The following is a 13,776-nucleotide window of genomic DNA, read 5'->3' on the forward strand; positions in this document are numbered from 1 at the left end:
TGGGCCCCTCCGACCGCGCATTAAAAGCCGCACGCGCGGTCGGGTCTCTGTAGCATATTCCCAAGCACGACATATTCCCAAGCACGCATCTTGAAGCTACACGAGGGATCATGCTTGCTTCCGTTGGATGGCTTCCTTCGAACCAAACGCTAGAATTCACGTCAGATTGATTAAAGGATGGGAAGCGGAATTGCAGATGACCTAACAGTCCAGGCATGACTTAATTTTTTTCTCTCCACGTGGCAAGAGGAAGAAGGGCGATCTATGGACGGCATGGCTGACCGTTGGATGTCGGTCAGGTGATGTCGTACAGCTGGAGGTTAGTTGTACTCGAATATCGTTCTTGTTGTCGAGATTCCGCCCATGTGTTTCCCTGCGTTGACCAACCTACTCCACTCCTCTCGGAGAACAGCTATTTGGTTGCGAGCGAACGCGGCGCACTTTGCAGCTGGATGGATGCCACGTAACCCAAAAATTGCTGGGCAAGAAAGAGGGAGAATCCCCACCACTCGATGCCGAAAAGTTTTCCACGTTTTGACCAGCAAAATATCATCCGGCCTATCAACAAAACTCGTATTAGATTTGCGACATGCAAATTTAAATTTAGGCTAAATAGATTCGTATCATAAATAAGTTAATTTATTTAAACTACTTGATAATCCGATTGAATTCAGTTCCAGTTCCTTTATCCATTTAATCAATTTAATTCGTTTAATAATTAGTTCAAATCGGATAGCTAATAAACTATATAGGATATATAGATTAACATGTACGTAGATTATCTATTTATAAGCGGATCAGTTCTGATCTGTTTGTAAACTAGATTGACCAAAAAATCCTCCTGTCACACATAAGATTTTAGCAATAGGGTATTTCTTATCGTGCTGATGTTGGGGCACATAGCAATACTCTTATGTTTTAAATGAGAAACACTTCCCTTCAATAGTTAATAAATCCAAGGAGCCATAAAAGAAGTGAAGCAGTTGTGAGTGATGAGTCATCGTGTGCTGTTCCCAGGGTTGGAGCCGCGGATTTGACTCCCCGCTTGCTTTCTCTCAAAAAAGAAAATGCTTTCGTCAGGAAGTTTCTTCAACTGGAAGACAGGACGATTCATGCATCCATCTATTATGTACATCTTGTATTCCAAAAAACTACTTTATGTTATATTATAAAATGACAGATGAATATTGTCGTTTACCAAGCAAAATGCCTTTGATTTTTTTCTGAAAATATTAAATGAAATTTGTTTGCCAATGACAATTTCAGTAAATATCAAGAAAATGGATTCTATTTTCTACCTTTTTGTTTACCAATTACATAAATTATTATCGCCGCAATCCTATATTTCCATCTTCTAATTTCGAGCTTGATGCTTGGAGGTAGAATCCTCAATCGACTTCCTAATTTTCTCTCCAATTGAATTATTTTACGTATATACCTTCCTATCTACTGAACCCATATGTCCAAATACCGTAATTATATATTTTTTAATTAAACATGCATTGTACATGTCTGGATTGCTAATCGAAAAGAAAAAAATAATAATTATAGAAATTTCTATAGCAAGATAGGCAATAAGCTTTGGTACAATGGTGAGGCTACCGACATAGGTAACGTGAGTTTGAAATACAATAACAGCTTCACCATATGTGCTGACGTAGGTAAGGTTGTGCATATTCGAACTTTTTTAGACCTCGAGGTGGTGAGAGTTTCATGCATGAGGCTTATAACCGGAGAAGCAAATGGGCCGATACTTGTCGAAGGCCCCTTTAAATTTCCCACGGAATCGGCCTAAAAATTCTAACTGGGCTGGGCCACTACAGCGCGTGAAGTTCGAGCAGGTTTAGAATTTTGGATTAGATCTCCTCCATATACTTTCCCAGAGCTCAGTGCTCACAGGGGCTCCCTCAAACCTCCTCCATACGCGGCTTCCCCTCCGTCTAACTAGTAGGAGAAGCTCATCAAAGCTCCGGCGATCACCGTAAGGAGCGATCATGGCGGCGGAGGCTGGAGCCATCGCTCTTCCCTCTATGTACAACGACGACGACGACGACGAGGAGGAGGAGGAGGAGGAGGAGGACGAACAAGAGCTGGAGGTCCACGCTGGAGCAGGAGGAAACGCCTACGCTGACGGCGGATCGCACAACGGCGGCGTTGCCCCGCCCGCGCAGCCCGACCTCATGAGCTTTTCTCCTTCCTAGGTGCACCGCTCGGAATGAAAGAGGTTAATTAGCAGAGAAGGACAAAGAAAAGAAAAAATAGCCAGCAGGAACCCATTATTACTTGGAGAATGACGATTCAGGAGAACCAGTGGGAGAAAGTTCTATCGCTTTTTAGAATAAAAGCTAAAAAAAAGGCACCAAACCAGAAGCAATCCATTACGAAGTTATTTAGCAGGTTACTTGTTTCCTGCCTGCGTGATTAATGGAACATGCATGAGGGCATGTTCCAAACTACGACGTCTTGCTTCACGCTTACGTTTTGTTTCCGGAAATTGTTACTCCACGTCAAAACTGTGATTGATTAGCTAAAAATGAAAGATGCTTCACAGATTTTATTATAAGTTCAATGCCATTCGTTCAACCCTGGCTTAAGTTCTTGGAATTGGTGGCCGGCTCCTGATTTGTTTGATTCGCGAGAAAAAAAATTTTCTTATCAAAATATCTTTTATAAAAAGCTGAAGTCTATATATATACATGATATTTAAAAAAAATAAGTTCCTGTATATTTGGTTGACAGTAGTATAGAATGACTTATATTTGGTTAAGTATCTATTTTTTAAAAAAAATTATGTAAAATACCTATTATATATTTAATAAAAAGAAAGATCTCATCTTATTTTATCTAAAAACTTAAAGATATTGTTGAAAAAAATATATTTTAATTTCCATCCCGTTATAATTGGACTTTCTCATGTCTCACATAGATTTTTTTTTTTTTTTTGCAAAGAATATGAAAACTTTTTTTCCCATAAAAAAAGTTACTTTTCTATTTTTTTAAAAAAAATTCCAACTAAATATGAAATATTTCTCCTTTTTTTTTTCGTTGATTACACTTTTCCCTTCCTCCCTACGGGAGCCAAAAAAATCATAAGGGATGTTTAACTTTCCGACCATTATGAAGTTCTTCCTTGCTGCAGTCTTTGAAGGCAAGCTAAGGTGATCCCAGACGTTTATACTGTTTAGGACTTAGGAGATCAAGTCCAAGCCCAATACTGCCGGATTTTGAGGTGTCGTGGTTGTTAGGGAACATAGATTTCTCAACATTCTTTATCTTCTTTGCATCAACTTAGCCGAAAGTCAGTCGAGGAATCTCTGCAAATAATTGAAAAGTGAAAGGTCCCACCCCAGCCTTCTTTTGATTGAAATTTTTTTCATGCTTTTCTCTCGTAGAATCCGCTTTATTGGCACCTGGATCGTGTCCTCATCATTTCTAATGCTTTTATTCTCCATTCTCGGCCTTTCCTCCGTTACAAACATCCATCGATCGAAGTCAAATCTAAATGTCCTCATGCTTTTGCTTTTTGTCTGCGTATGGGATTCACGCTCCGGCTTCCGTCTAATCTGCCAACTTTGTGATGATGTCAATGATTCACATTAAATAATAATATCTTCACACATTTTGGTAAAAATTATGAATTTCTTATATCTTAATCCATCTCGATCTCTCGAGAATTTGGAAGTGCTGCTGGGGACCAGCTTGACTCAAGCATAGAGTAGAAGAGATGCTGGAGGGCTCGACGGTGAATCGTAGAAAGCCGAGGTTTGAAATGGATGGTTGTGTATGGAGTCGTGGTGAACTAAAACCATTTAGATGACAAGTGAATTAATCAAGTAGCTAGCTGATCTACAATCTCCATATTAGACAACAACTGAAACGTATCATGATGACAGTCCACATAAATACCTACGGGGAACTTGAAATCATGACCTCGAGCAATTTGAGCTTTAATTAGCTGCTTGATATCAAAAGGTTCAGTTGTTAAGGAATAGGTTAATAATATATAAATCATGCTTAACATACTAAAGGTGGGTTTGAGACAAGTAGCCAACCCAAATTCTCTATGACTTGTTTGCCACAAGCTAGCTTCAGTTATTGAAGGGGGAAAAAATGTTCAGGAAAACAAGTGGGAAGGTCACAACAAATGGATTTAAAACTACCTTTAGATCATCATAGAACTAGTTTTTCCATCGTTTTTCCTACTTCTTTCAGTATTTAGTACAAACACCATTGTTTCAGTTGCTTAAATAACAAAATCATATCGATTTATTCAACTATCATTTGACTTACCTACGAATCGCGTTCCTGCTCTTTTTCGAGTAGCAGGTACAATCACCAACATTTTCATGTTGTGCCAGTCGTGATTCACTTGCATTTGCAATGTGTTTCATTAATGTTATAATAGTTTTTGAAAAATACTTCTACAGCAAGCAAGTCTTCAAATGGGAGAGTTTTGCAATCCTGAACTACAAGCATTAGTAAAAGTTATCTGGACACCATGGAAGCCATTTAAAGTCACAAGCAGAAAAGGTACGGCCAGTGTGACTTTGCCTTCATGGTGTTCAAGCCTGGCTGAGGAAGAGTTATGGAAAGTAAAACAAAAATATACTGATTCAAAACTTGGTTACCATATGTAATGATCGAATCATTCACGATAAATAAAAAGAAAAAGTAAGGCCATTCCATTTCGGTGGTTGAACAAAAAAAAAAAAGTCACATCAGAGTATCACTCGAATCAATCATCAATCACCGTATAACATGCTTGGTGATGCGGTCTAAATTTGTCAGCTTGTGACCGATCAGACCACTTGATCATATTGGCCGACCAATAATAATAACCAAATCAATCGACCAGCAGCAACAGTGGATCATGTATGTCTAATTCAAAACATATTAAAAGCAATTAAAGCCTATTACGAAGAATAGTTACAATCCTACACATTTATAAGGTGCATTGCCATACATTGAGCAGCCATTGTAGCCTGGACAGTTATTGTGATTGTTACGGCATGCCCGCTCTTTTAAAACAACGGCTTCATGCCCACATTTCTATATATACATAACCCCAAGAGACCTCCAAATATGATTTTTCTCTTTTACTCCACTCTACATTGTTCTTACTCTTAGATATCCAATATTCCACTAAAGCACAGTTTGTCTTAAGCATCAGAGAGTCCTCTGGCAACTTTCGATGTTTCTCCTTTCTGTTTGCAAGCCAGACCTTTCACTCCGAACCGACCTTCCAGTCCGTGCAGATCAGAAGTTGACTAACCACTGCTCATCTTTCAACTAATCCATCCAGCCTCGTCGGATTGGATTTTGGTGCATGTGCACTGAGCTCTAAGAGATCTGATTTTGGTGGCAATATTTAGCATCATATTTGAAGTTCGGAACCTTTAGAGAATCCCCCTTTTTTATTGTCTCAAACCCCATATGATTTTTTTTGCATGTTTTCTCCAAAAGTGAACCCTACTTATCAGTTAGCCTGCATCATGGCTCTCCCTTCGTATAAACCTTCTCACTGTTGTCCTTGCACTCTTCATTCGTAGCAGCACCAAGAGAGATTCTAATTGGACTGCCAAGCATGTTAGTAACATATTTCCTACAAAGCACAAGATTAGTGACATGTTGGAGTCCAGAGAACATTTTCATTAACATTTATCGATCTTATGCAAGCATTACTCAAAACATAGAGAGAAGTGCGACCCAAATGATTATGACCAACTAATGCTACTCTATCATCAGAAAAATTATTGACGCTTTTTCTTCTTTTTTTCTCCAAACCTTTTAAAAATTAGCTAGGAAAAATTAGCCAAATTTGAGTTTGTGACCATGTAGGGCCCAAGTAGAACTTTGATTTGCATGCCATGAGATTCCATAGCCTAAGATTCCATGGTAAGCCTTCTTACTTCGGGGTAAGGTAGAAACGTAGACAAACTTCTCCGGTCGTTTACCTTCCGATTTCCGCGGGAAGCTCGCAGGTTTCAGGTTCATAAAGGGCGGGGACCGCACGGAAAGGGGCATTTGCACCAGTGTGAGGGTGTGAAAGTGGGTTCGTCAGGAGTTCGGTCAGCTTAATATTTTTCTAAAGATGAGTGTCGACGTCAGGAGATTCGCAGCTCCACCTCACGTGGACTCCAACGTAAACCACCGACCGCCGTCCGGTTGTCTTAATTAGGCTCATTCACCCCCTTTAAATTTCTTCTATTTTTGGGAGTGGGGTTGCATCTTATGCATGAAAGAAGGATTCAACTTTCTTAACGCGAATCCGCCGTTGCCTTTTCCACTGGTCGCTTTGCGATCTGTGCAGACGGATGAATAGCGAGTTTCGAGCGCTTTGAGAGGTGTGCGGAGAGTGATCCAACGGTGGATTTGTTAGAAGAAAGTGAATCCTTCTTTCGCGCCAAAGATACAACCCCTTCCATTCTTTTGCTACTTAGACGTGCCACAAAAAAAAAAAAAAAGAAGCCGTTGCTTTTGGAAGAGTATAGATGGGGTGAACCCCAAAGCTGGTCAATATTTTTATCACCTCCTCTGGCTTTAATGTTATTACAGATCGGTCCTTTTCATGTCATGATTATGAAAATATTATGCTGCATTAGCAATTATTTAGTATATTTATGTAGCAATAGTAGTCAAAAATAATAAATGAGATCATATGCATATAATAGAGTATAATTGTCACGGTAACAATACTCAAAGGAGATGCCTTGTTAAGAAAAAACCTTTGACAAGGGCAACCGCCATATTCAATAAATGATCAACTTCTAGCCAAAAGACTTCGAAGAAAATAATAAATGCACATTAGATAATTTGTTAGAAAGCAAAATTCAAAAATAGTTTTTCGAAACAAAGGAATAATTTGAAATGCTCCAGGCATGTTTTTATAAAAAAAATATAGAAAAAGCTATCAGTCTTGTACTTACGCCAAATGGGTGGTGGTGTTCAATTTAGATTGATTTATAATCTTTTGTAAGCATACAAATGGTCGATGACATGAAACTTTTATAAAATAGTTAAATAAAAACAATTTAGGTACCTTCTTTCTCTTTTTACAAGTGACTCTCAGCAAGTAACATCTAAAAATTAATAACAAGCTGCCCCAAAAGATGATGAAATCATTCAAACTTCTCGAAATCTACCTATTTTGAAGCTAGAAAAATTTGTACCTAAATGTAGATGGAGCCGATGTTTTTTTTTTTTTTTTTGTGGTAAAATGGCTACTCACACAGCTCTGGCATGAGCATAGCCAACTACATCCCTAGCAAGGAAAGTACACAAAATAGTAGGAGAAGTCTACTAGTCCATAGGAAATCTCTCGAATGATGCGCGACATATGAGGCAACCCAATTTGCCACTCGGTTTGCCTTTTGGAGAACATGCCTGACCTGGACAGTACAACACTCCCACTCATCCATCGAGTGTCGCTGAAAAGCAGGTGTTCTGCCAACTCCCGTCCCTTCCCTCGTAAATGTTCAATCAACGCAGCTGAGTCCCTTTCCAGAATGATACAGTCAACCTCTAGTGCATGTCTCGCAAAGGAGGAGCCAATGTTGAAATACATCAGCTATATTTTCTTTCCATTATAAAACTAAATGACTCTCTATTTTGCTCTCTATATAGAATATTTTTATCATTTAACCAATGAATATTTGAATCCAGATCCGTAATCAAATACAGTTTGAGGAGGAGGTGAGTTACAAGCAGTGAGGATAACATATTGCTACTCCCCCTCTATGACTTGAAGTTAATCACTCCTGGACTTACCTGATTACCGATGTTTGTCATATCTCACTCAAAAAACCGACTCTTTTCAAGAGATTCGTGTCACCAAAAGGAGATGACACCAGCAGATACAACTCTTTTTGCTGCCAATTTTGCACCTAAATCTCATCTTTGTGGAACCTTTTTTTTTTTCAAGTCAAATTAAATTCAGGCAAACAATAATCTCTAATTACATAGGTCAAAAGAAATTTTGTCACACCTATTGTCCTACTATTTCTATTTCTCGTAACCTTTTCTAATTAACCCCATAATTAATAGAACTAGAATGATGACAGCCACACTTGTAGATGTGTCACAGGTGAATAGAGCAAAGTACAACCAAGAACTAGCCTTTTTGAACGAAATGTTAATTTTCTCTCTCTTCGTAAATATCATCATGCAAAGTTGGTTTCACCAATTGAAACGCATGAGACACGTAACGGTAACTTTCCTTTCCCCCATTTTTTTATTCTTTGAAACCTTTGGAAATGTTTTGGCCTTTAAGGGCATTTCCGTCCTAAAAATACTAACGGGCCAATTCCTCCGGGGAAGAGAGAGAGAGAGAGCGAGAGAGAGAGGAAAGCTGGTGATAAAGAGAGAGCATAAAAAGGAGAAGACGGCAGTGGGTGGCAAATGTTCTTTGTCTCAAGCCAGCCCTTCTTTAAGCGAGCAAGCGACACCTCTTTCGTCCTCCTCCTCCTCCTCCTCCTCCCCACTCTCCTTTCCTTCGCTCTCATCCCAATGCTCCTCAGCTTTTCTCCCGATTCTCTCATTTTCTCTTTTGGCGATTGATTCCTTCTTCGCATATCCTTGTCAAAATTCCAACTTTCTCGTTTTCGTTGATTTCTTCTGCTTGGGCGCTTGGGATTTTGGTGGTCTAGGAGAAGAAGATGACGGATTTCAAGCCGGAGGAGATCAGCCATCCGCCCATGGATCAGCTCCAGGGCTTCGAGTACTGCATCGATTCCAACCCATCTTGGGGTATGCCAGATTAGCACCGACTCTTGCTTTTTTTTTTTTTTCTTTATTTGAATTCTTCTCTGTATGGATATATAACTAAAAAAAAACGGGGCATGCTGCTGTTGGTGGTTGTGTTTTGGGTTGTAGGAGAAGCGATTGCTTTGGGCTTTCAGCATTACATACTGGCGTTGGGAACGGCGGTGATGATCCCCACCCTGTTGGTTCCTTGGATGGGTGGAAGTGATGTGAGATTTCATTTCCTCTCTTTCCTATCTTTTTCATATTAAATGGACTAGCGCTGATTTTTATTAGAAGTTCCCTTTTTAATAAAAGATTGATTTGTATATATTAGATGTGTTTCTTTTAGATTGATCCATTAGTTTTCCATTTAATTGAGGACCTTTCTTATTAAAAAAAAAAAAAAGCCTGGAGAGTCCTTGTAGGACAAGGATGTGTTATGGATACTTTTAAGCCATTAATCACACTCAAGAAGTTGTTTCTCTAATGAGTTTGTGGAACATTTGGGATTTTGATAGTATCAAAAACCAATTGTCATGAGAAGGATTGTTCTGCTATCATTTATTATGACCCATGTCTTACATCGTGGCATCTTATATCGAGAAAAGAAGTGTCATTCTGTGAGAAATTGGTACTTAAATGAATGCAGTGTAATGGATGCTAGTGTAGTATGTCAGAGTTTGCATTTCTAAGAACTGAGAATTTTATGATCAATTATCTAAAGATCGAGACATGACAACACATGGTAGAGATGTTCATCATGTGTATAAAATCTTGGTCACTTTTTTTAGATTCTTAAACAATGAAAAATAGCACAAAGTATATGATATCTACTGTCTATAAATGGAGTTTTCAGAAGTTGCAGCATGAAGAAAAACCTTGGAAAGTTGTGATGAGTGTTTTCATAATGATGATGTATTATTAACCTGTATCCTCATCACATTGGACTTAACATATTTTTGTGATGACCAATATCATTTACAAAAAAGACTCAAGCAGTGCCATATGCAATCAGTTTTAATTCGACACAAAGCCCATTGGCATTGCAGGGTGATAAGGTCAGGGTGGTTCAGACATTGCTATTTGTGACTGGCATAAACACATTGCTGCAAACTCTATTCGGCACGCGCCTTCCAACTGTTATTGGTGGTTCTTATGCATTTGTGGTTCCGATCATCTCCATAATTCACGACTCGTCCCTGACGCGGATACCTAATGATCATGAGGTCAGTGAACTAACTGCATAGCTCTCATCTCTACTGAATTGTACTCTTTTAACTCTCAATATGCCCTCCTCTTGTCCCAGTCCTGGAAGGAACCGTTTGGTTTATGCTGATGGTTCTAAATGCTGCTTTGTTTGCATGTACAGAGGTTTGTTCAGACCATGAGGGCCACACAAGGGGCCTTGATAATTTCTTCTAGCATTCAGATCATTCTGGGTTACAGCCAGCTGTGGGGTATTTTCTCCAGGTACAGCTTCTTTCTGTGTCTTTGCATGGTTCTCTTCTTGTGCTGGTTGGCAGCATGATCTATGTTAATGTGGCCCATCTAATCAATCATTACTTGGACCAGCCATCCTACATGCCATCCAAGTCAGAATTTTGGTAGTATTCTATTTGAAAGGGTCCACCAAATGGGATGGTTTGGAATCTTTTGATGTGGCAAAAATGATCCCAAGATTGGTGGCACATGACTGAAAATTTAAGTTGATTTATATCTAGTTTGATTTGGTCTCACCGATGGGTTTGTGAGTGGCTCAGGTTTTTTAGCCCGTTGGGAATGGTTCCGGTGGTGGCGCTGGTCGGCTTTGGGCTTTTTGATAGAGGTTTCCCTGTGGTACAACTGCTATTGCCATTAACTTGTATTCTGTGTCATAACAAAAATATTTCTCTGCACATGACTTTCAATCTTTGACAACATGAGAACTAATAGAATATGCTGCTGAATTTCATGTCTGAGATAAATGAATCCACAAAATTTGCCATTGCTTGCCAAAGACATCAAATTTTGAGAATGATCTCTAGATCAAGTCATTTTATTAGGGCTTTCAATTCAAACGCATAGCTAATAAGCATTTCATCTTCTTATAAATATTTTTTAACATTAATGCTTAAGTTATCTTGCAAAAATATCTTACAAACTAATGATCTCTATGTTATTTTAGCTTTTTTTTTTGTTAAATTTTATTAACTTCATGGAGAGCATGTTGGATGATCGATCACCATTACGGAACTGTAAATATCTATTTATAAACTTGTTTCAATGCATCAATTTTTCTATAGAATGATGCATTAGAACATTTCCATGTTCTGCCTCTTGGCGCAAAAATTTCTTTAACTTGTTACATTCTTGATGACATCATCAGGTTGGAAGATGCGTGGAGATTGGCGTTCCCATGCTGATCTTATTCATTGCATTCTCCCAGGTGCTAACCATTATCTGAATCCACCACCTCTTTGTTAAGAAACCTGAAACCATTCTCTGCTTCCACCATTCACTTACGTTACCATATTAACACTGCCCCATCCCACTTCGCCTTTCTTCAGTATCTGAAGCATCTACATGCAAGGCGTGTGCCTATACTGGAAAGATATGCGCTCCTCATCTCCATCACCATCATATGGGCCTATGCTCACATCCTCACAGTGAGTGGTGCATACAGGCATCACCCCTTGGTCACCCAGATCAGTTGCCGTACCGACCGTGCCAACCTCATCTCCTCCGCTCCTTGGTATGTCATCAACTCACGACACCGTCGTCTCTCCTGACCATCCTTCATCTCTTCTACATGCAAGAATTCAAATATCATCGAATTGCAGGATAAAGATCCCATATCCATTGCAATGGGGTCCTCCAAGCTTTGATGCTGGTCATTGTTTTGGGATGATGGCTGCCGTCTTTGTATCCTTGATCGAGGTAAGTGATGTTGAAATCTTAAATTCATGTTTTGGACTCAATAAAAATAGACCAATTTATGTACCTGCCTTTTCTTTTTTTTTTTTCCTTTTTTGCTAAATCGGACATCTTATACAGTTCTTGTATAAATACATACATGGGAGTTGTTAGCATACAAAATATTCAAAAACTTGGTGGCAGCCATGGATGTAGAGGTCCAAAAAGTAGTCTCTGTATGATTAGCCAGCTACATTGTTTGTTTCGATGTGTCTTTATTTCCTCCCTCGCTGAAGAGTGCTTTCGAGTTGATTCTTTTACAAAATAGAATGGAAGTGTCTGTAAGCAGCCTTTGTGAAGAAGGCAGAAACAATTCTAGGCATGTTATGACTAATTTGTTGTTACTAAGTTTTGACATGTTGCTGTTCTGCTGCAGTCAACTGGGGCCTACAAAGCTGCAGCTCGGCTAGCAAGTGCAACGCCACCTCCTGTTCATGTCCTAAGCCGAGGCATTGGATGGCAGGTGAGTAATCACTTATACCTGGTTCATATTGTTCTCTAAATCCTATTGCTGAGATGATAGGTTTTTAATTTACTTGCCTCGATGGTGTTTCTCATACTATCTCAACAAACAGGGTGTAGGTATCCTACTAGATGGGCTTTTTGGCACCGGGACTGGCTCTACTGTTTCTGTGTAAGTGTATCTTCTTCGTCACTAAAAGACTATTTAGAGGTTCTTACCAACCGTGTTACAGCCTAATTTGAGTATAATACAGGGAGAACGTCGGGCTTCTTGGGTCAACAAGAGTTGGGAGCCGCAGAGTCATTCAGATATCAGCTGGTTTCATGATATTCTTCTCCATATTGGGTGAGAGATGCTTCCACAGAACACCATGCAAAACTATATATGGGTTCGATTCATTTCAGCAGTTGCTTTAGCTTATACTGTTGTCACAGGGAAATTTGGAGCACTGTTTGCCTCCATACCATTCACAATCTTTGCTGCTGTATACTGCGTTCTATTTGGTCTTGTTGGTACGTTCTCTCTCGGTCTTCATCATTTATGTTTGAGAATTTTTCTCTCCTATGGTATAACTTGTTTGTGCTGTCAGCGGCGGTAGGGCTATCCTTATTGCAGTTCACTAACATGAACTCCATGCGAAACCTCTTCATCACCGGCGTCTCTATCTTCCTTGGCCTATCCATCCCTGAGTACTTCTTCCGCTACACCGCAAGCGCTCAGCATGGTCCTGCTCACACTAGGGCCGGATGGGTTCGTATTCATCTCACTCTCATTTCCACTTGGATCACATACAATCTTGACATTTTATGTAGATTGACAGGGTTCAAATTGTAATCTAATAGCATTGCATTGCAGTTTAATGATTATATCAATACAATCTTCTCGTCTCCACCGACTGTTGCATTGATCGTGGCTGTGTTCCTCGACAACACACTTGACTTCAAGGATACAGATAAAGATAGAGGGATGCCATGGTGGGTCAGGTTCCGAAGTTTCAAAGGAGATAGCAGGAATGAGGAGTTCTACACTCTCCCTTTCAACCTTAACCGTTTCTTTCCTCCATCTTAAACCATATAGCTCTTGCAGCTTAGAGAAAGAAAGGGAAAGGGGGTGAAACTCAGATTCTCGAGCAGAGGGTGGTGCATACAATGTAGCTTCCAGCTAAATTTCTCATGTTGTAAATTTTGCGTGGGTTTCTAGCCATTGCATGCATATTTTTAATTTGTTGGGCAATAAAACTGGTTGTTTCTTCAAACTTGCAATAAAACTGGATGCGTGAATCAATGGCTGGAATGCTATAGAATCCAGACACTGGGGGCAAACTCTTCCTGTATAAAGTTTCATGGGAGCTGTCTCTAAAAGCTGCATCAAAGGGACTAGGAGAACTCAATTGGACAGCGATTCTGGCATAAGAATATTAGATCGAGAAGTCAAGAAAGTGGACTCTGGCCATCCATGAACTTATTCCATGACCACTTGGCAATGATCTAGCTAGTTGAAAATGATACAGGAACGTGCTAAAAGTTTGGAAACAATTCAGATAAGTGGATAAAGGTCAAAAATATTTGTACAAAAAAAAGGGTCACTAGAAATAAGCACTATAGCAGTGACAGTATTGT

The 13,776-nt window shown here is 39.5% G+C and overlaps 1 protein-coding gene across 1 annotated transcript; it reads left to right on the forward strand.

The window, feature by feature from the left end:
• Positions 1 to 8,382: 8,382 nt before the first annotated feature.
• On the forward strand, positions 8,383 to 13,412 carry LOC103709471 (nucleobase-ascorbate transporter 2-like). Its single transcript, XM_008794822.4, has 14 exons — positions 8,383 to 8,745; positions 8,872 to 8,969; positions 9,792 to 9,968; positions 10,112 to 10,212; positions 10,503 to 10,578; positions 11,108 to 11,167; positions 11,289 to 11,473; positions 11,562 to 11,658; positions 12,071 to 12,157; positions 12,270 to 12,328; positions 12,411 to 12,502; positions 12,592 to 12,669; positions 12,747 to 12,907; positions 13,013 to 13,412. The coding sequence occupies exons 1-14, from the start codon at positions 8,655 to 8,657 to the stop codon at positions 13,223 to 13,225; spliced, it is 1,575 nt and encodes a 524-aa protein (XP_008793044.2). The 5' UTR covers positions 8,383 to 8,654; the 3' UTR covers positions 13,226 to 13,412.
• The last annotated feature ends 364 nt before the right edge of the window (positions 13,413 to 13,776 follow it).

Source organism: Phoenix dactylifera, chromosome 9 (genome assembly GCF_051530095.1).
Source record: "Phoenix dactylifera cultivar Ajwa chromosome 9, Ajwa_hap1_PhDact_Kaust_v1.1, whole genome shotgun sequence".
NCBI lineage: Eukaryota > Viridiplantae > Streptophyta > Magnoliopsida > Arecales > Arecaceae > Phoenix > Phoenix dactylifera.